Below are 22502 nucleotides of genomic sequence, written 5' to 3' on the forward strand. Positions count from 1 at the left end.
AGAACACAATCATGTCCTGGTTTCTACAAAAGTCTTATATCACATTTTCTCTCTGCAGCGAAGACAGCAATTAGTTTTACCCAAAAACTTGCTGATGTCACTGCCAATGAGAAGGACACCATGATGACTTTCGAGTGTGAAACCAACGAACCTTTTGTCAAAGTAAAATGGCTCAAAAACAATGATGAGATCTTCTCAGGAGACAAATACAGAATGCACTCTGACAGAAAGGTCCACTTCCTGTCTGTGCTGATGATTGAAATGAGGGATGAAGCAGAATACACCTGCGAGGTTGTTGAGGATGAGAATGTAAGGACAAGCGCACGGCTCCATGTTGAAGGTAAGTACCTTGAGTCCCCATTTATGGATACATTCCCACTTTGTTTATGGACTGAAATATCACGTTAGGATGTCTCTGTCACCAGGTGCCCCCTTGGAGCTAATCAAATACATGGATAACATTGAGGTACCAGAGACCTACGCTGGAGAGTTTGAGGTTGAGGTGTCCCGTGAGGACGCAGAGGGCACGTGGTACTTTGGAGACAAAGAGCTCTCTCCGAGCAGTAAATATATCATGTCCTCTCGCCGTGGAAGGCACACTCTGTCCGTCAAAGATGTCAGGAAGGAAGACCAGGGGAAATATACCTTCATATGTGGGGATCTGAAGACCAGTGCCTCTCTGAAGATGAAATGTAAGTTTTCCTGAACTCAAATTGCATGTTGTAGTGCGATCAAGAGGCAATGTTATTTCTGATTTTATAGCTAGCTCTAACATTTTGTTGCACAGTTTTAGTGGCTTCTTGGTTTCCATAACATATTTTGGTGAAAGCAAGTCTTTTTGTGGTCCTCAGTGCGCCCAGTGACACTCATGCAGCCCCTAGCAGATCTTACGGTATGCGAGGGTGACATTGCCCAGCTAGAAGTCAAGTTCTCCCAGGAAAATGTGGAGGGAACATGGATGAAGAGTGGCCAGGCCATCTCTGCTTCAGACCGTGTCCACATCATTATCGACAAACTCGTCCACAAGCTGCTGCTGGAGAACGTCAGCAGAGAAGATGCTGCTTCTTACTCTTTTGTGGTTCCAGCTCATGACATTTCCACCTCCGGAAAACTCAACATTCAAAGTAAAGACAGAGAACATAGCAAAAAATATGAATCTCTTTCATCTCTTTTATGACGGTATTTTGTTGTTTGTCTTTGCAGCTATTGACATCGTTGTGCCACTGAAGGACATCTCTACCATCGAAGGGACAAAGGCTGTCTTGGAGGCCAAGATCTCCGCCCAGGATGTCAGCTCTGTCAAATGGTACCACAACGACAAACTGCTGATGCCCAGTGATCGAGTCCAGGTGGTGGCAAAAGGAGCAAAGCAGCGACTGGTCTTCACCAGGACCTACGCTTCAGATGAAGGACACTACAAACTGGTCGTGGGGAAGGTGGACACCAGCTGCAGTCTGACCATTGAACGTAAGATTTTCCTCCTTCTGTCATGTCACCAAATTCTAGGGGCATTTTCCAACAACGTTTGTTTTTGCAGAAATTCAAATTGTAAAACACATGGAGGACAAAGTGTGCTCAGAGTCGCAAAACGTAACTTTCAACGTGGAAGTTTCTCATCCTGGAATTGACCCAGCCTGGACCTTCCGAAACCAGCAACTCAAAGCTGGACCCAAATACAAAATGGAGTCAAAGGGTAAGGCCCACTCTTTGACGATCATCGACACCATGAAGGATGAGGAGGGCCAGTACATGTTTCACGCAGGGGAAAAGACATCCAGCGCCCAGCTCACAGTCTCAGGTATGTGTAGAATTGTGACAGACTTTCCTCTGTTTTTAACTTATTGGCTCATAAATGTATTTATGGCTTTATTTTATTCACACAAAGTTACGTGCAACCAAGCACACAACTGATGAAAATTCATGCTGGCTGCATGTAAAGATGCACATTACTGCATTGCCCACACGTATTTTACATGCGTCCAAGGCTAAGTGTTGTTGTTGGTCGCTTCATTACCCTAGCCTTTCTGTGTGGCCAAGACAAAAGTTTAGCACTGGCCGCACATATTTAGAAAATTAGGTGTGAACAGTCATTTTCCTAATTTATACTCATAAAGATTGTCAAAAACCTGTTTATCTGTTTTGCTAAAACATTCTGAGACATTTCTCATGGTGCCACCAGGTGGAGCTATTACACGACCCCTGCAGGATGTGACCGTCGCTGAGTCTCAGACTGCTGAGTTTGAATGCGAAGTTGCAAACGCCACCGCTGAGGGAAAGTGGCTGAAGGACGGCCAGCCCTTGGACTTCAGTGAGAACGTGGTGAGCGAGGTGAAGGGGGCCGTCAGGCGTCTCGTCATTGTCATCACCAGACCGCAGGATGTTGGAGAGTACACCTACCAGGTGGCTAACTCCAAAACCAGCGCCAACCTGAAAGTAGAGGGTGAGTCCCAGCTTTGTCCTTTCAAAGTAAAAGCAGATGAACGAAACTCCAAGTGCATTGAAGCAAGTTAACTTTGAAAGCTTTTTCTTGAGTTTTCTGTGAGCTCCCATGTAATTTAAAAAGCAATTAAAAAGAAACCACAGATTTCTACTCGATACAATCAGGAGTTTCCAGGTTTTTACTTGTCAGTGTTGGGGAGAGTCGTTTTCTTGGGGAGTTGTTTCACTTGGGCTTGAAAATAAAATAATGGATATTGCCTTCAATGGCAAACAAACAATATTTTTCAAATTTTGTTACCTTAAATATAGTGTTGGTGCTTGTAAAGACGCTGATGAAAGTTTGTTTTCCTCAAAGTAGTTTGATACAAAGCTGTAAAACAAAGGCACTCATGAAGATTGTGTGTTTTTGCAGCTGTGAAGATCAAGAAGACTTTGAGAAACCAGACGGTGACAGAGACCCAGGAGGCCGTGTTCTCGCTGGAACTCACACACCCTGACGTCAAAGGATCCCAGTGGATCAAGAACGGAGTCGAACTGCAGAACAGCGACAAGTTTGAGATTACCTCCGAGGGCACCGTCCAAACTCTAAAGGTGAAAAACTGCAACGCTATGGATGAGACGGTATATTCCTTCAAATTGGGAAAGCTGTCTGCCAACGCCAGACTCAACGTTGAGAGTAAGTGTGCATTCACCGAAAGACATGACGCGCTCCTTTAGAATCAGCTTTAACTAGAGTCAATCTTTTTTGTGCAGCCATCAAAATTGTGAAGAAGATAAAGGACGTGACCTCACTGGTAGATGGCACCGCCTCCTTTGAGATGAGCCTGTCACACGACAACGTCCCGGTCAAGTGGATGTTTAACGGCCAGGAGCTGAAGTCCAACGACAAGTGCAAGATTCTGTCGGAGAGAAAAGCTCACAAGTTGATCCTTCAGAACGTGGACAGCAGCAGCTCTGGAGAGTACACCGCCGTGGCGGGACACCTGCAGTGCAGTGCCGTGCTCACAGTAGAGGGTAAGCCCCACTTTGATACCCACGTGCACAGGAATGTGCTGTTGATCTGAACAATCTTTAAAGTCCCATTCTGGTCATCCTTTGATCTATTTTGAAATACTTCCCAATGGTCTTTTTTTTCTTATGATTATGTCTTTATTAGCCAAAAAGAAAAAAAAAACCTGTGTTGTTTTCTAGGAAAGGGTTTCTGCAGATCGGCAGTAGTTCATTAGAAATTCACTTCTGGGTTGTGGGCAGAACTGTAAGCCCACCCCCACTTTCCATCATCTATTCTGTTTACATTCTATCTCACAGCCCCTCACAACCCCATCCTAACATTACCGGTGCAACAAAAATAGCAAGTATTATATTGTTATCCAGGTGTATCCGAATCCGTCTGCTCCCGATTCACAACGATTCACAACGATTTCAATAAAGAAGTACTCAGAAATGCAATTTTACGCTTAATTTTTTAATATATTTCCTTCATCATCAGAAAAATGCCACAATAACATGTTCAAACACCAAAAACACAATTTTCATCAAAGTGGGTCTTTAAAGATGTTTTAATGTGATTTTTTTTTTAGCTGAAAATTTAAAAAGCAATAAGAACTAGGAAAAAAGGTTATTTTAAATTTTATGTAAAATCAAGGAACGTAGTTGCAAAAAATATGTAAATGCTATTTTTGATGCTTTGAATGAATTGTATACATTTGAATTTGTTTTACATTTTTAATGAACAAGTTAACAGTCAATTTGAAATTAGTAATCAACATTTCTATACGTTACGTCTCATTTGTTGGTGTTTTCTTGAGTCCTTTAAAATGTTACTTTATTAGAAAATTATAAATAATTAATATTAATTAATAATTCATTTAATTTTAATTAATGTATTTCTAAAATTGTCTCTTTAGCTCTGCGTGTCACAAACCCCATGAAGAGCGTGGAGGTCCCAGAGACCCAGGTGGCCACATTCGAGTGTGAGGTCTCCCACTTCAACGTGCCGTCCACATGGCTGAAGGACGGCGTGGAGATCGAGATGAGCGAGAAGTTCAGGATTGTTGTTCAGGGGAAACTGCACCAGCTGAAAATCATGAACACAAGCAGAGCCGACTCTGCAGAGTACACGTTCATCTGCGGCAACGACCGAGTGTCTGCAACTCTTACTGTCAACCGTAAGATCGTAACCTAGCTTCAATTTTCAACATGTATAAGTAACAAAGGTTTAAGCTTTAAGGTCATAACAAAATGTTTTAGCTATGTGATGTTAGCAGCACACATGCTTATGGATTTTCTTTAGTTGCAATTGAGTGAAAATGCAAACTGATTTTATTTTAGGGGCATTTGTGTGCTTTGTGGGGGTAGAAAAATCTGCGAGGGTGTTTGATCTGTAATCCACACAGATTCCAGGACTCATATTACACATTTGACTTTCTATTGCTCAGCCTTTTATTCAAAAATGTGAAAGTCACCTTCATGGTTGCGGCTGAAAGTATTTTTGCTATATCTTTACAGACAGGCAGACAGGCAGACTTTACAGACAGGTATCAGAATGTTTCCAAATGTGCAGTTAGACGTTGATAAGAATCTTTTTTAGGGCCAATACCAATTATTAGTAGTCAGGACAATAACAGAATTTAGATACAAACACCAACAATTACGCTGTTTGTTTAAACAAACAAGTAAATAAAGCAACCAAATGGCTTCTTCTCAGAGAACCTCGGATTGACACCAGGGGTTGGACTGGCGATATGTTTACTTTTGTGCAGTCCACAATCGTGCCAATTTGGTTCACAGCCTTCTGCTTTATTAATCAAAATCATTGAATACAAATAAATAAATGCTTACTTTCCATGCAACAGCAGGGGGCGCCAACTGAATAGGATTAGCATTTGCAAAATGAAACCTGTTTTTTCTCATTAAACAGGCAAAATAACCCACTTTACAAACAGCATCCCATATACATGGTGCCCTGAAATTTGATCAAGTATGAAGTAAATCAATTAAACAATTTGTGAAACATTTGACTTTTATATCATCATGTGTCCCAGTTAACCTTTTACCTTCCAAACCAAGGCAAAAAAAATATTCCTTCATCTTATTGCCTTTGGGAAGGAAAACACAGTTTTTAATAACAGGTTTTCTTAATTTCTCCACCGTTTGGTTGAGCTGGCAGTGCAGCACGAGATTGTGGTACAAAAAGCAAAGTTGTTCCCAGTTGTCTCCAACCAAGCAGCTTCTCTTGGGCCATTGACTGTATATGAGAACTCGCTTTCCTAATGGGAAGTACTCGCTGGTCCCAAAAAAAGCGAAATCCCATAGACATCGAGAAACAAACGGTTTTTAATCAGTCATTCTATTTCTCGGACTAATATGTTTGACATGCTGTTCACCTTTCGGCATGTCCTTCTGGGCGTGCCGGTGGTCTGGCAGAGATTTTTACTATAGATTCTCTTCCTTACACATCCCTGTGTTTTATCCAGGCTGGGGACCGGCACGGGGGACCCAGATTTAGGCCCCTTGTGGCTATATAGTTACGCAGTAGCACGAAAGGTCTGGGGGCTCGCACTGAATGAAGCTCATTGTGCACCCACAGAATTGAACCCCGATTTCCCATGTGCCAATCAGATGTCTCAATAAAAGTAGGTGGGCTTACGTCGAACGTGCAAAGCGTTTGATTCAGTAGAAGGTGTGTGACCCTCTAACATGCTCCCTCCTAATTGGAGAGAGTGCTGTAGAAATGAGATTCTGACCAATCACAGCTTATTGACATCTGGTTCCAACATCGCGACTGACATATAGCAGAAAATGACTTCATCTGGTTGGAACAGAAGGAAAGGCATTTACTATGGGTGATGTCACACTCACTCAGTCCAGTTCTCTAATACAGTCAATGTCTTGGGCTCATGAATTGCAGAGATCTCTCTGAAGATGCGCTCACTCGAGGCGGATTATTGTGGTGTGCAAAGAATCTTTCTTGCCAGTTTGCGATTCACTTGAAGCCTGAGCAGAAGAGGGTGGGGCCTTAGTTAATACCAGCTCGAAGATATTAACTGAGCTGTTTTGTATTTTTCAGTATGGGGAAGACAACAACACTTTTTTTTTTAATAGACTACGCTATAAGACATTGGCGTTGACGTGTTAAAAGTAACAGCCCTAGTTTTCTAGTAGTGTGACGTAGACAAGAATGCTTGATTTGCATAACTAATCAGGGGGACAATGCTGGAGACAAGAGGCAAAATAAGATAATCAGCCCATCAGATTAAGAAAAAGGCAGATGCAGAAATACATCAAAATAAAAAATATGGCCAATAATCTGACTGAGTTAGATTTTCCAAAATACAAACCCAAAACATTTACGAACCAGGCTACTGATTGTGTTTCATATGTCATATTAGCTTTCTATAGCGACTCAAAATGTATATAAAGAACACCAAGATGAATGCCAGAGATAGACTACAACATAGACACAGCACCATGGAGGATGTATGATGTCTACCACACACAGAATTGCCCACTTCTAGAACCTTTACTTGTAAATGAAGATCATATGTCTCTCCTTGTGGGCAAAAGTCTCAGTGACTTTAGACTTGAAGTCTCTCAGTCTCAATGAAATTGTGTTGGTCCAGCATAAATAAAGGATTCTGAAAACATAAAATAATGGACTCCTTTTAAACTTTATTTTCAACCACCAGAGAACAAACATGAGGTCACGAGTGCCCTTCACATTAAGGCATAGTTACTGCCAGCCTCAACCTCTGTTTTGTCAATGCGTTTATGTCAGATCTGGACACTAAAAAATGACAGACAACTGTGAAATACATTCAATGGAAAGTGAGGACACGCAACAAATATGTCAAAAACGCATGAAATGTTACTAAATAAAGCCTTCCATTCTAAGCTTACGTTGCGTGTGTTAAAGGCACGCAATCAACCTCAGTTTGTGTTCAAACTCCTTCACTACTCACAACATACCACACTTTATAGTGGATGTGGCATTATGTTGTGCTGTCCAAATCGACAATTCCAAATTGAGTGCCATTGAAATTTCCCTGAAATCTTTGCGAAAATTTTTTTTTGTATAAACAAAAGAAGTATTTTAATGTAGTTTATTTATTTTTATAAATCATCCATGTTTTCATCAGAACACAGTAAATACATAAATACTTTGTCTTTATTAGGTTTTTACTTTGTGAATTTGATCAAGTCAAAATTGCTGCTAATAAAAAGAAAAGAACATAGTAGTTTACATGGTGTCTTAATTGCTTTTAAAATCCAGGGCACAAGATAGTCCCACACTATAGTTTTTTAGCCGTTACTGAGAGAATTCAGACCTAGCCTCAGTTTACATGTGATTGTGCAACCTAACGTGCGTCAGGAGCTCTGTGCTCCGTCACCTTGCAGTCTACAGTAAAATACACAAAAAACAGCAACTTTGAGTTTAAAAATGTTTTATATTACAAGAATTATTCATGTAAATTACATTTATAGCTTAGATAAATAATAATTTAATATTAGTACACATTATGAACATTGAACACACATTCCTGGTATGTTGTCAAACAGCAGTATTTGGGTTGGCTACCCTTTAGTAGAACATCAGAAAGGTTATAGTTGGTGCCACCACCTAAACTGAAACAAGTAGAAGTGAAATGTTTTTCATGCCTCCTGTCCTTTTTGTCCTGCAGCTGTCCTGATCACTTCCATGTTGAAAGACCTGAACGCTCAGGAGCGTGACACCATAACCTTCGAAGTCACCGTTAATTATGAGGGAATCTCGTACAAATGGCTGAAAAACGGGGTGGAGGTGAAGTCATCGGACAGATTTCAGGTCCGCACGCGACAGCTCACGCACTCGCTCAGCATTCGCAATGTTCACTTTGGGGACGGAGGCGAATACCAGTTTGTGGCTGGATCTGCTGCCACCTCTGCTAACCTGTTTGTTGAAGGTAACGACAAGCTCCACAAAAAAAATGGAAAAGGAAGAGTCTACAACAAAATAAAAAACAAAAACTGCTAAAAGAAAGAACAAAATCAAAGGAAATTCTTTCTGTTTGCAGCTCGCCTGATAGAGTTCACCAAGAAGATTAAGGACATAAAGATCACAGAAAGGAAGAAGGCCATTTTCGAGTGTGAGGTTTCTGAGCCAAACATCCAAGTGATGTGGATGAAGGATGGCCAGGAGCTGGACTCAACTGAGGAAAGGTCAGTCTGTTGTATGCATTAACAGTTATAATGCTCTTGCATGAGCTAAAGCTCTAAAGAGGGAACATTTATCCTTACATAATTTACATTACTGTGTGCACAGATATGTAGTCACAGCAGAGAAGTTTGTTCATCGCCTCATGATCCAGACCGTGCGAATGTCTGACTCCGGCGAGTACTCTGTAGTCGCTGGATCAAGCGTCTCCAAGGCGCAGCTGACTGTGGAGGGCCGTGATATTCGAATCTCTGAACCTGCTGAACGAGAGATCACAGTAAGATGGCTTTGCATTATAATCGCTCAACTTGATTGAATCTGGTAGACATTTAGATATGAATTTGAAGGATACCTTTACTGTTTTGTTTGTGTCTGCCATCTGCATCGACTCCTCCCCTTTGTTCTTCTAGGTTCTTGAGAAACAGAGAGCCACCTTTGAGTTTGAGGTGAACGAGGATGACGTGGAGGGCCGCTGGCTGAGGAACGGCGTTGAAATCCAGGTCTCCGTGGAGGAACGGTTCAGTTACACAGCCATCAGAAAGCTGCACCGCCTCACCATCTCTGAGACTTACAGGAGCGATGCTGGGGAATACACCTTTATCGCCGGCAAGAACAGAAGCACCATGCACCTCAGAGTCAACAGTAAGTCTGTCAAGGCAACACAACAAGGCTGGAGCAGAACTTTTGTGTTTGAAAAACATAGATATATTAATTCGTTTTGTTAAAACTTGATCAAAAATCATGTATATATTTAAAAGTGTTTTGACACCAGATCTGTCAAATAAGGCACGCTCTTTGAACGACAGTAACTCTAACTGCTTACGCAGTTAAGGTTATTAAAACAGATGTCGATGTGAAGAAATGCAGCTTTGTGCTGATAAGCAACAGTACTTTAGAACTGCTTTTTTCATTGATTGTGGAAACATTTTGCTTATGTGAAGTGTTGCATGTCAGAGCAAAGCTACTTTTCTCAGAATCCGTTGCTATTGTGTTAATTGCATAAATGGTTGAAGAGTTACGATACTTTAAAGAGCGTAAACACTGGAGCTTAAGCCCCATGGTTATATAGTTAATTTGTGTACTAAAACTAACAGTAATTACATGTCTAATTAGCACAGTTAAAAATAAATGTCTAGTTTTTGTCCGTCCAGATTTTTGTCTGGTAGAAGGTTCAGGTAGCATCTTGAGATACTTGCTGAAAACTCATCGTTAGCTCTTCAAACTAACCAACTAAATGTTATTTATAGCAAAAAAGTCCAAAACTAGACTAAATAAAATTAGCACGTTTATATAGTTTTAAATTAAGTTAAAAAAATGACAACTGTTAAATTTAGCAGGTTGCCTTTAATCGCTGATAGTATTTTATTCATAGAAACAAATCAGAGGTTTTTTTATGTTAATAAAAAGTTATTGATTCTATCCGTTCGACTTCTCAGTCCCAGAGCCACCTCAGATCCTTCGTCACATGGAGCCCCAGTCTGTGGAAGCTGGGAAGCCCGCCCGCTTTTCTGTGCAGGTCAGCGGCGTTCCACAACCGCAGGTCTTCTGGTACAAAAACTCTCAGGCTCTGTCCCCGGGATTTAAATGCAAGTACCTCCATGATGGCAACGAACACACGTTGCTACTGATCGAAGTCTTCCCTGAGGATGCTGCCGTTTACAACTGTGAGGCCAAAAACGATTACGGCACTGCGACGAGCACCGCCTCCCTCAACGTTGAAGGTAAGCTGAAACCATTTTGGCACAGATTCCCGGGAGATCTGAAAGTACAGGAGACATTTACATAGACATTACATGTGTGTTGCAGTGACAGAAGTGGTGTCTCCAGACACAGCGGCTCCTGTTGCTCCTCCTGTGATCATCTCACCCATTGCTGACACCTCAGCCCGTGAAGGAGAACCGGCTCGATTCCAGTGCAGAGTCCGTGGAGACGGTAAGATTATGTTGGTCTTTATCAATGTGAGCAGGTGGAGAGCTAAACTAGTCTTTTGTAGTAGAAAACAGAAGTCGATGTATGTTTTTGGAATTTTGAGTGAAAACTGGTGCGAACCTTAAGCTACCTTCACTCTACACTCAGCAATGCATGTTCAAACAGTCACTTCCAATGACAAGTCTATGTAAGCGCCTTTCAGGCTTCTGCGTTAAATAACACGTAGCTACAGAAGTTTCTACAACTGTTTTTGGTCTCTACATACGCGTGGCCAATGAACACGCTTTGCCGGTTAAACCAGGTCAAACTTTGACCAATCAGGGTTTGGTAGAGATGAATGGATTTGGTTCATCTTGTGAACGTAAACACACCATCAAGCTTAATAATATCTGTGTTGTTCAAACAAAGATAAAGCAAGGTCACTTGCTCTATCTTGGCGCCGCAGAACACCGTGGACTAAACTTGCCTTCAGGAACATCCATTTAGCCTGTTCTTGAACGCACGTCAAATTACCGGTGCATATGTAGCTTTAGGAACCGATGATTGATGCTTTGGTTGTCTGTTGGTGCAGACGTGAGGATCAGCTGGTTCCACAAGGACAAGGAGATCAAGCAGTCGGAGTTCTTCAGGATGTCTCAGTTTGACGACAGCTGTCAGCTGGAGATCTCCAGAGTTTATTCCGAAGACGAGGGGGAGTACACCTGCGTGGCCACAAACGACGCCGGGAGAGTGTCTTGCTCAGCCACGCTCACACTGGACGGTAAGTTTTCACCCCCAAAAGTAGCCAGAAGCCAACACCTGCAGTAATCTGAAAAATATATAAATAACACACACACCCTCCAAAGTTAATTAACACTTTGGAGGTTTTTGTTTTTTAAGGTTCGTCCAGAGTGTTACGTTGGGATAGATCATTTTAATTGTAATTCTAGTCATTTAAAGAGTTTGTGTTTTTTCTATTGTCGCACATCATTTTGACTTAGCAGTTTGTATCTCTGATAAAAATGTGCTGTTTTCTTATGAGGCTGTCACAATCAGGACTGTGGATCTTTGCTTAGGTGTGGATCCGGTTTGGTCCATCCAGATCAAACCACAACTCCTACTATTTAATGTAGTATGTTTGAATGGTTGCTACATTTATGCCTGTTTACTGGAGTTATGAACATTAAAATATGTAATTATCCATCATCAGTTAAACCAGGAGATCAGAATAAACAAAACCAAACATATTAAAGCACAAAGATTTAGAAAGATAGAAATACTTTAAACAAAAGTTTTTCTTTTGACATAAACATCACTGTTGTTTTGGATTATTTAACAAGAAATGAAATGAAAATGTTCTCCAGAGTTTTTCATCCTTAAAGTTTAGCTGACTGCCGTTCCAGTAGATGACAAGAAGACAGTAAATTAAGACACAGCAACACCTGCATAAAAATGGAAACCCTGACAGTTCTTTCATTGAAACTGACAGCAGTGTTTCCAACTGACGTGTTTTATCAACTGACTTGAATTCATCTTTATAATTAATACAAAAAAAAAAAAAACTCCCACCACTTTAGATGAACATTTTGTTAATGCATCTCAGAACTGCTTCTCCACCTTGCTGGGAGACAGTCACATGACGTCACATAAATAATCAGAAGTTTTGTAATATTCATAATGAAATATTCTTTTTTTTTACTCAAATTGTTCACTATACAGTTGTTACTTTAAAAATAAGAATCTTCACTGACACTTTACTTTGAAAATGTATTTACTTCTGGTGACATTAGCTCATTCAGGTTTCTTTACTTTATATACTTAAAATCCACCATTTTCTGCAATTTTAGAGCCATAATTACATTATTTAATCCCGTTCTTTTTTTTTTTTTACTACTTTTATAAAACTTGCAAATTTAGCAATCTTGGACGTCAAGAATATTCATACTTATTTCTGGAACAGATACCAAATATCGGAGTATTCGGATACTCGTTACAACCCTAATTGGAAGTGCTGGCAAAACAATTTCCCCTTTAAAAAAAATAAATAATAATAATTAGGCACTTGTGTCTTTTCTGACTTACACTTTTTCGTGATGACAAGCAACATTCTCCAACAACCTGGTTTGTCCTGCAAAATCAATGTAGTGTTAATGAGAAAAATGAGAGGGAAAACAAAAAACAACATCACACCTGCCTTTTTTCAGGGAAAATACAAACTCCGAGCAGTCATCCGGAGTCTCAGTGGCATGTCTCCACCAGCCTCACCGGCCTAAAGAAACCTGCCATCAGCCAAAAGCCATTTTTCACCCAACCAATCACAAGCTGCGTGGTGCCACATGGGGAGGTGGCTCGATTCCACGCACGAGTGTCCAGCATGCCAAAGCCAGAGATTAGCTGGTTCCACAACCGGCAGCCTGTTTTCCCCACTAAGAACGTGGTGTTCCACTTTGATGAGGTGACGAGCACCGCTACACTCATCATAGTGGACGCCTTCTCTGAGCACGCTGGACAGTACACGTGCAGGGCGGCCAATAATGCTGGAGAGGCCGTGTGCTCAGCCACCCTTACCATAACCAGAGAGGAAGAAGGTAACAGCCGTTTGGTGCAGCCAGACTCAATCCCTTGTCCCTCCTGAAGACTCAATTCCTATCCTCAGACACCTCTGCTGTGTGCAGGCACTGTGCTGCGAGAATGTCCCCAACAATCTTACCACGCATACCTGTCAGGTTTTAGCACTTTAGAAAATATATTAAATTTACACTAAATAGATGACTGAAAGATTAATGTCTATCTGAAGGTGAACAATAGCTATAAGTTGGAAACAAAAACTTACATTTTTAGATAAAATAATCAAGATCTCATTTGCAGGAGATCCTGTTTGCGACATATTTTTGCCAAAAAATACACAGAACCTGTTTGGGACATCCCGCCATCTTCCACCAACTCTGACTAACCTCACAAAGCTCTTTATCTTGTCTTTAGTTTCAATCCTTGGAACCGTTTCTCCTCCCGACCACACCTCCTTCATCGCCCCTTTCCTCCTCAGCCTTTTAACATCCACAGAAGAATCTCCTCATCTTCTCTTCCTTCTCATTTATGTTTTGCAGTGTATCACATCTGACAAATGTCATAACGATCTTCTTTTGCAGACACTATTGTGTTTAGTCTTGTTTATTAACAGTAAAAAAGGTTGAGATGTTTCACATAAAAACCAGGTTAAAACTTTTCAGTTAAATCTAGAAAATATTAATGCACAATATACACAAGTAGACAGAATTGTTGGTATCTCTCAGTAAATGAAAGAAAAGCTCACAAGGGTCACAGAATAACTTGAGTCTGCCAAAAGTAATAATAAATTTAAAAAATTTGATTTCTTTTTTTATTTTGAAGCAACTTCTATTAAATAACAAAATAGGCCTGGATAAAAATAATGATACCCTTAACTTAACATTTTGTGTCATAACCTTTTGAGGCAATCACTGCTATCAAAAGGTTCATGTAACTGAAATGAGACGTCTTTGCCTGTTGACAGGTATTTTGAAGGATGCCTTTTTCAGGCAGCATGTTTTAGCTGCTTCCAAAGATGCTCAACAGGATTTGAGTCAGGGCTCATGAGGCCACTTTAGAATAGTCCAATGTTCTCCTCAGAGGAAAACATTGGACTTTTAGGGGAGAAAAGCCTAATTGCAGGCAGAAAAGGTTGTTGGATGCTGACACAACCAAACACACTACACATTTTTTTATTTACTTACAAAGGGTTGCATGACTTTCTAAACTTTTCTGAATAACTTTCTTTCTTGGTTTAATTTTAAATGAAGAGCAGCTGAAACCTGCAGAAGGTCAGATAACGTTTGGGTCTAGATTGCAGGGTGGGGGGGATGTTGAAATAGTCACTTTTCAGACCGCTGCTGACTTAAAACCTATTCGTATAAAAGGGAACACAAATGTCTTCTGTGGGAACGGAAATGAATTCTAACACGATCTTTCCTTCACAGCAGCTCAAGTGAGGGAGCAGATTGAAGCCACCATTGAGCAGGAAGGGAGAGGTAAGACCGCTGTTGAAAGTGCCGACTATCACCACACTTGAAAGAACAGGCTGAGTTAAAAAGGGACAGTTTGAGCTGAAACCTGTTGGATTCCTCAAACGTTTCTGTATAAAAGTAGTCTGTCAAGGGGCAACTCTGATCCAAGCTGTGGTTTTTCATGTGAGAAAAGTGCAGAGGTCCTGGTAAGAGGAAGTGATGTGCAGGTGCATGTCACATGGTTTGGTTGGATTACAGTTGTTCTGCAATCACAGACCACTTTACATGCTCTAAAGTCTAGCTGTCCCTCTAAATGTCCAGAACTTGCATAGTCGCATGAGACCATTATCTGTTTTGATTAAAAGAAAAGGTACCCTTTTATGTGCTTTTATTTTGATGATGTTCCGTGGTTTCCTGCAGGAGACCATCAAACTTGCTTGTACCAATTTTTTTTGACTCTTTGCATCCAGCGGTCGTTTGGCATGAAGGTTCTTCTGATCACTGTCCAGAAAAGGTGCAGGATGTGTATCTTTTAAAGCTTTTTGAAAGATTTTACATTTCCTTTAAAAGATATGGAGGTCTACTGCATCTGGAACTGAACTCCTTCCTCCTGCAAAATATTTCCTGGCCTGGCTTGCAGATAGTGGGATGTGATTCCTGTGGTTTGCTTTCCAAATAACATCAGTAAAACTATATTAGTTCGAATAAACGCCTTCTCACCCCAATTTTACAGCTTCATTTTATTTAATGTTCTGGAATATAAGTTCTGTACTTGAGAGCTTGTGCACATTTCCTGCTAAGGATTAGAAAGGGCGTTTATTCCACTCTCTCTGCAAGTCAGGTAAGGAACGTTCCGGCACAGAGCAAATCTAAAAAAAAAAACAAGCAAATGTTGGCCATTTTCCATATTGGAAACATGCTTTTTTAATAATAATAAAATAATTTATGTTTTGAAGAAATTTCCACAGACGATGGATCAAAACTTCCTGCAGGTTTCTAATAAAAAGAATCAAGTCTTGCGTTTATTCGAACAAATATGGTGAGTGCATTTATTTTTTATGGCATTGTGTCTCCCAGCATGCGTTTAATATTCCATTAATGATGATTCAAATCCTTTTTTCTTTCCATTTACCACTGGAACCTCTGTCGGTCTGACGGTTGTCTGTTTTTGTTTGCAGAGGGGTTTTGTCATGATAGCAGAGAAGAAGCACCACTTGGCGCCGCAGAACTCGCCAGTGCTCGCCAGCTCCGTGGAGCCTTCTCCGACACGGAAGACTTCATAGATCAGGGCCTTGTGTCAGCTAACCGTTGCTTAAGTAGAACATCTTCCATCAGCTCCTGGACAGAAAATATAAAACCCTCTTTTACCAAGAAACTTAAGTTTCAGTCAGTGTTGGAGGGGGAACCGGTTGAATTGAAGTGTAAACTTATTGCTTGTCCTCCACCAACCATCCTTTGGTTTCACAATAACAGATCTATTCCAAAAGAGCGTAGACGCAGGATTTGTACTGAGAGCAGAATGCACATTCACAACACAAGTCTGGTTATTGAGAGTATCAAAGACAAGGATTCTGGCAGCTATAGGGTAATGGCCATAAACTCAGAGGGCTCTGCTGAGTCCACAGCGTCACTTTTGGTTTCTCTGAGGGAAGAGCAGTCTGCTAACTACCTGGGCTTCGTTCGGCGTTCTGTTCAAGCCCATGAGAGCGCAGACAACATGGCAGAGCAGAGAAAGGAACAGAAGTTTAGGGTTGATCTCAGGTGTGTTGGGTCCCCATTCGACAAAATGTCTAAAGTCCATCAGGGCAGATCGCGGTCCAAGAGTGCTTTGATGCGTACCGTGTACTTCAAGTCTAGCACTAGTCTAAAAGAGGTTGAAACAGAGAAGGAATCCAAATGTTTGGAGACGGCATCTGAGCGTGCGCCCTCACCTCCACCTATGTTTGATAAGTCTGAGCGCTTCAACGACAGGTTCAGTGACATCTACTGCTATCGGCGGTCTGGCGCCAGATTCAGTGACAAGTTCAGCGACCGGTGCAGTGACAGATACAGTGAAAGGTTCAGTGACACAGAGAGCCTCCACAATGAGGTAAGAACAAAGCTTACCTCACTGCAAAAAGCTGTCAAACACAAGAAGAGGCTTTCTGTCTGCACCATGTCCTCATCGGAGTTTGAGCTGGAGTCTGTTGCTAGTGAGTCGAGCTATGCAGAGTACGCGGAGAAGCTCAGGGCCAAGCCTGCTTCTTTGTCTGATGTCCAGCCTTTTAATAGACCTCTTGACACAGTTGACACTCCGGGAGAAGTTTCAGCAAAAATGTCTGCTCGCCCTCGCACGAGGCATTCATTTGAACCTCAATCTAGAACTAGGGCAATTCAAATGCTGAGAGGTGAGTTAGTTGAAACCATAAAGCCACTGGGAGAAAGAACAACCGAGAAATCATACTCAGAAACCATAGAGGACAGAAAGGATGTCTCAGATGTGAGACAAAAGCAGATGAAAAGTGAATTTCCTACGGTTATCATTGATCAAAAGGTGGATGCTACAAAGACAGATGATGAGCCAAGTTGCACAAAGGTCTTGGAAAGTGAAATCTGTGCTGCAAGTGGGGAGTCTGGTGGAGTTGTGCCAGCTCAAGAGGGGATGTCATCGTTTGCTGGGCCAAAGCCAGTTAGAGAGAAGTTACTTCATGAACAGGTTTCTCGAGAATGTGCTGCAATGGCTGGAGATGTTTATGAGGATGAGGGAGCAGGGTCTTTGAGGGCTCACTATGAGAAGAGCCTGGAAGCTGACCGAAGAGAGTGTGAGGAGAAACTTCTTGCTCTGAGAATAAGAAAATGGCAGCAAGGGAGTATATTGCCAGAGGAGGAGGAGTTTTATCCCGAAAAGGATCTACCAATGCCAGCTGAGGCCCAGGATGAATCGCCCACAGTAAAGTCGAGATTGATAGCTGCAAAATCACTGGAAAAGAAGTACAAAGCAGAAGTGGAAAGTTCTGTTTTTATTGCAGCAAACACAGAATCAACAGAAGCCAAATTTAAAGAGACAGAAGTAGAGGCACTTCACGGCCTAAAATCGAAATCTCCCAGGATAAAAGCAAGATCCGCAGAAGTGGAAATAATGACAGAAGACAGGCTTATAGAGTCACCTAGATCCAGGAAATTGGCCAAAGAGACGTTCCCTAGTGATGAACCACAAGGTACTGAAGTTGAGGAGTCTTTGAGAATGCACTATGAGAGGAGCCTGGAGGCAGACCGGATGGAGTGTGAGGAAAAACTGCTTGCCCTGAGAATCAGAAAATGGCAGCAGGGAGTGCAAACGTCAGAAGAGGAGACATTTTACCCCGAAGCAGGTTTGCCAGTGCCAGATGTGGCATCTCTGGATGTGGCACGTGTGGGGCAGCAACTAGTGATGGAGAAAGGATTGCCTGTGGGAGTTACACCTGAAACAATAAAAGGACCAGAAAGAGCTGAGGAGAAGCAAGCATTTGCCCCTCTGACCAACAAGGGATTAGAATGTCAAACTAGAGAACTGAAAAAGGAGGGATCACCAACATTTAGACAAAAATCTCCTAGAATAAAAGAAAGGCCTTTGGGATTAGAGTCACCTTCAACCAAAGAGAAAATGCTGAAATCACAAAAACAAGAGCTTCAACTCTCCATGGAGAACCTCTCTGAGCTGAAGAATGAAAGTGAAATGTTTGCCAGTGAAGAGGAGGCCCTGGCCCAGAGAATAATGAAATGGCAACAGGATGTTCTGATGGAACAAGGACAGGTTGTGAAACTAGAATCGGACTGGGGGGAAGCTTCTTCTCAAGTCCCAAGAGACCTGGATTCTGGAAGAAGCCTCAGGGATCCTTCTGTTTCACAGTCGCTTCAGGAACTGGCTGTCGCAAACAGCAGGAAAATTTCTGTAGTAAAGGAAGCGGAGGAAAACCTGCTGCTAAGCCACTCGGCTCCTGCTGGCTTCCAAGATCCGGGAGGGGATGTTTTGCAGTGGTCTCCTGACAACCAACTGCCAACTGAAGGCCGGGAAACCAGGCTAGAGAGAGATAGTGAATACTTTGTAAGTGAGGAGGAAGCCCTGGCTCAGCGCATCCTAAAATGGCAACAAGATGGTGCCGAACCAGAAGAACTGGAGTCTGAATGGGCTTTGGACAATCAAAGCAAATCGACAGATTCTAGATTGATACAACAAGCCCAGGTTTCTCCGTTTCCTGATGAACTACATCCCAGTTTTCTAACACCACACACAGCTGTTCCTGAAGAAACCCCTACACCAGCAAAACCTTCAGCTCTTCACAGCTTTAGGACAGAGGTCAGAGAGGATAAAGCAATAAAAGAGGGGATTGTTGCTATGAGAGGGACTAAGGAACGGAAACAAGAAAGGAGTCCAGAAGGTTCAAAGAGGGAGAGAAGAGGGGAAGATTCTGTAAGGTCAAGACAGAGTGGTATAACAGAGAAGGAAAGCTTTGAGAAAAGAACAAAAGAGAGATCTGTTGAGGAAACAGAGGTGACAGACACTGCTAGTTCTAAGACAATAAATGAAGATCATGCAAGTGCAGCTGGCTCTCACCCAATTTTTGTGCAAGAAATATCTTCTCTCAAAGTGAAAACTGGTGAGATGTCTGAGTTTTCCTGCCATTTCAAGGGTGATCCTCCACTAACCATTTACTGGCTCAAAAATGGTCAGCCACTAGACCATAACCCTGACTATGACATTGTAAGTAAGCTAAGTAACTCAAAGCTTATTGTTTTCTACCCGACAACAGACCACGAGGGTATTTATGAATGTATTGTCTCCAACAAACATGGAAAATCTATGTCTAGTGCTACTCTGGAGATCTCTGACAAAAAAGTGTCCAGAAAGGCAGGTGTTGTCCAGGAAATCACTGTTACAAAAGAGCTGGAACAAGAAGATGAAAATCTGGAAAATGTGCTGGAAGAGGAACTTCAGGCCTACATGGATCCAGGAAAGGCAACTCTGCAAGTGCCCCAGACTGCGATTCACAAACGGCGGCATTCAGATGAGTCATTTACCTCCTCACCTGTGGAAATTAGAATAACCGCTGCCACTCCCATCCCAGACATGCCTGAAGAAAGTAGTGAAGACAGGCCTCAGGCTCTGACAGAGAACATTTTAGATGTGTCCAGTGATGATGAATTTTCTCAGACAGTAAAACATAAATTTACATTTTCTTTTGATTTTGTAGATGAGGCTCCTCCACATGTAGTGCAGGAATTAGAAAACATTGCATGTCCTGAGGGCAGCACTGCTGAGTTAAAGTGCACCATTTCAGGTGAACCTGCCCCAGAGGTAGCATGGTATTTTGAAGATACCTGTCTTAAAGTTGTGGGCGGAAAATATGGAGTTCAGGTTGAAGGTAAAGTTTACAGGCTTTATATTAGCAATTTTACACACACAGATGCTGGACTGTACAAATGTATTGGTAGAAATAAGCTTGGAGAGGTTAGCAGCTGTGCTAGTGTGTCATGTCAAGTTGAAAAACCTGTTAAATTTTCAAAAACTTATGAAACTGTAGTGGGTGAGGGGATCATTGCATCTGCAAAAATAAACAAATCTGATGGATTACACAAAACTGTCTCTCAAACTGAACCTCAGACTGAAGTCCCATCAGGTCTGGTCATTAAAGCCCCCAAATCTAGACCTGTTCTCTCTGCAGAGCCTCCGACATTGTCAGGTTGTGGTCTTCATGGTTCTGCAGCAATAATAAAAGTTTCTCAGATCAAACAAGCTTTTGAGTCAGACTCACTGGAGACTTTAATGACACCTCCCTCTATAGAGGAGCAGAAGAAGGACACACAGTTTCCAGAAGAGTTCATACCAAGTGTCACCATTATGACTGGCCAAAATGAACAAGTTGCGAATCCTGGATTTGACAGTCAGCATGCAGAATGCAGTCATGAACATGGTTCACCTGTGAGTCCAGACTCTCTTGATCCTTCTTTACATCCTTCAGAAACCGTGCCTGTCATCTTTGATACTTCTCAGCCACCCAACACTGAGGTAGGAACCTCTGTAAGAAGTGACGATGCTATGAAGCAATTTGTGGAGAAAGTGCAAGAGTCTGCAGAGTTAGTTAAGCCAGTACCACAAAAACCTCCCCGTAGTCCTGAAAAAACAAGTGAAATGGCGATGGGAAAGGAGCCCAGAGAGTATACATTCGACAGAACTAGCAGCTTCATTCCTTTCAAGTCAGATAAGGTCCCTGCAGTAAAACCCTTGGGCAGAGCAACAACTCCATCAGAAGAACCTGTGACCATTAGTTCATATAAAGGTGAACTTCCAGATGTCCTATCTTGTTCTAAAGCAACAGGTGGTGTGGAAGAATGGAAAGAACTTGAAGGAAACTTGGATGAGGAGATTGAAATACCGGAGAAGTCTTGCGTTTTGGCACAAGAGGTGACGACGGTGGCCAAGGAGGCCACTGAAGAGCTGAATCAGATGCTAGAACCATCGATGGACAGTGGTGGATTTGTCAGTTTGCCAGAATCACAGGCAGATGTGATGGACAGAGCAGAGAAAGAGATGATAGTGGATGTTGAGTCAACAATAATAGGTGACGATGACCAGGCTGAAGCTGATGAAAAAGCAGAACCTAACCTGTTGATTGTCAAGCCCAAATCAAACCTTCCAGTCAAGCCATATGATACTGAAGATGGCATCAGTTTGGAGAGGGTCTTGAGTGACGAAGTTACAGAAACAACAGCAGCAGCAGTTGGTGCCTTTGAGGAAGAGGTAACCTTTGGTTCTGTGTACAACTACTACAATCCTCCAGTAGATTGGGGTAGGCCACTTTCTCCTGAGTCAGAGATGTCTATAGAGATTGGCAGCACTGTCAGTGAAGAGATAGCCGAGGTAGCTGAGAGGTTCTACACCCCAGGGTCTTCGACGGAAGTGTCACAGCCAATTGCAGAGTCTCTTCATACTCTCAAATCTCCTACGTCCTTCCATACTCCTAGTTCAGATATGTCTGGTCGGTTTATGACACCTGAAGAGGAAACCATATCCCCGGCAGAACGTAAAAAGTCTTCAACAGGAGGCTCAAACGAGAGTTTCTTCCCACCATATCAGTTTCCAAATTCTCCTGCTGATGCAGCTTTTGAAACACTAACATCTGTAGTTAATGTGGATGAAAACCAATTCCTCTCCCAGAGAGGAGGTTCTATGGGGCTTGGAACCCTTCAGGAAAAGGTCCAGGGAATTCCACCTGCCTTTCTAAAGCCTCTCATTAAGAAACGATTGTTTGAAAATGACACCCTAAGATTTTACGCTGAAGTGTTTGGCCTACCTTCGCCTGAGGTCAGGTGGTTTTTCAGAAAAAAACTACTGGTTGCAGATGACAGAGTGACAATGGAGAGAGATGGTGATAATATCTCTCTAACAATTCACAATGTAACGAAAGCTGACCAGGGAGAATATATCTGTGAAGCTGTGAACTATGTTGGGGAAGCAAGGAGTGTGGCTCTAGTCGGGGTTATATCGCAAGAGGTGAACTTAATACCAGCACCACCTGCTGTCACCCATCAACACGTGATGGAGTTTGACGTTGAAGAGCATGACTCTCGTTCGCCATCCCCACAGGAGATTCTGCTAGAGGTAGAACTGGATGAAAATGAGGTGAAAGAGTTTGAAAAACAGGTGAAGATAATTACGATTCCCGAGTACACAGCCGACAACAAGAGCATGGTCATATCTTTGGATGTTCTACCAAGTATTTATGAGGAAGGCACAGTAGACTTTGTCACTCAAGAACATGACGATTTGAAAATAGCTTTTGAGGTCACAGAGATGCCCCCTAGGTTCATTAATCCCATCTGTGACGTGGAAACCTCGGAGGGTTCCACTGTAATGTTTGAGTGCTCGCTGATGGGGATTCCATCTCCTGTTGTTTCTTGGTTCAAGGGCGACAAAAAAATTC

At 42.1% G+C, this 22502-nt stretch overlaps 1 protein-coding gene across 20 annotated transcripts in view; it reads left to right on the plus strand.

The window, feature by feature from the left end:
• The window catches only part of LOC101168333 (titin), a 198335-nt gene that overhangs the window by 20577 nt on the left and 155256 nt on the right, over window positions 1-22502 (plus strand). For 16 of the 20 annotated variants that reach the window (XM_023950682.1, XM_023950697.1, XM_023950696.1 and 13 more), the window contains 18 exons: window positions 59-340; window positions 426-692; window positions 852-1124; window positions 1204-1467; window positions 1538-1798; window positions 2180-2440; window positions 2852-3115; window positions 3193-3453; window positions 4347-4607; window positions 8121-8381; window positions 8493-8637; window positions 8741-8909; window positions 9043-9274; window positions 10069-10353; window positions 10439-10564; window positions 11133-11321; window positions 12745-13128; window positions 14536-14586. In XM_023950682.1, the coding sequence (XP_023806450.1) occupies window positions 59-340; window positions 426-692; window positions 852-1124; window positions 1204-1467; window positions 1538-1798; window positions 2180-2440; window positions 2852-3115; window positions 3193-3453; window positions 4347-4607; window positions 8121-8381; window positions 8493-8637; window positions 8741-8909; window positions 9043-9274; window positions 10069-10353; window positions 10439-10564; window positions 11133-11321; window positions 12745-13128; window positions 14536-14586 (4236 nt within the window). The remainder of the gene's footprint in view (window positions 1-58; window positions 341-425; window positions 693-851; window positions 1125-1203; window positions 1468-1537; window positions 1799-2179; window positions 2441-2851; window positions 3116-3192; window positions 3454-4346; window positions 4608-8120; window positions 8382-8492; window positions 8638-8740; window positions 8910-9042; window positions 9275-10068; window positions 10354-10438; window positions 10565-11132; window positions 11322-12744; window positions 13129-14535; window positions 14587-22502) is intronic. The other 4 variants (XM_023950687.1, XM_023950700.1, XM_023950688.1 and 1 more) reach the window with 2 other exon arrangements.

This window comes from Oryzias latipes, chromosome 21, assembly GCF_002234675.1.
Source record: "Oryzias latipes chromosome 21, ASM223467v1".
Classification (NCBI taxonomy): domain Eukaryota; kingdom Metazoa; phylum Chordata; class Actinopteri; order Beloniformes; family Adrianichthyidae; genus Oryzias; species Oryzias latipes.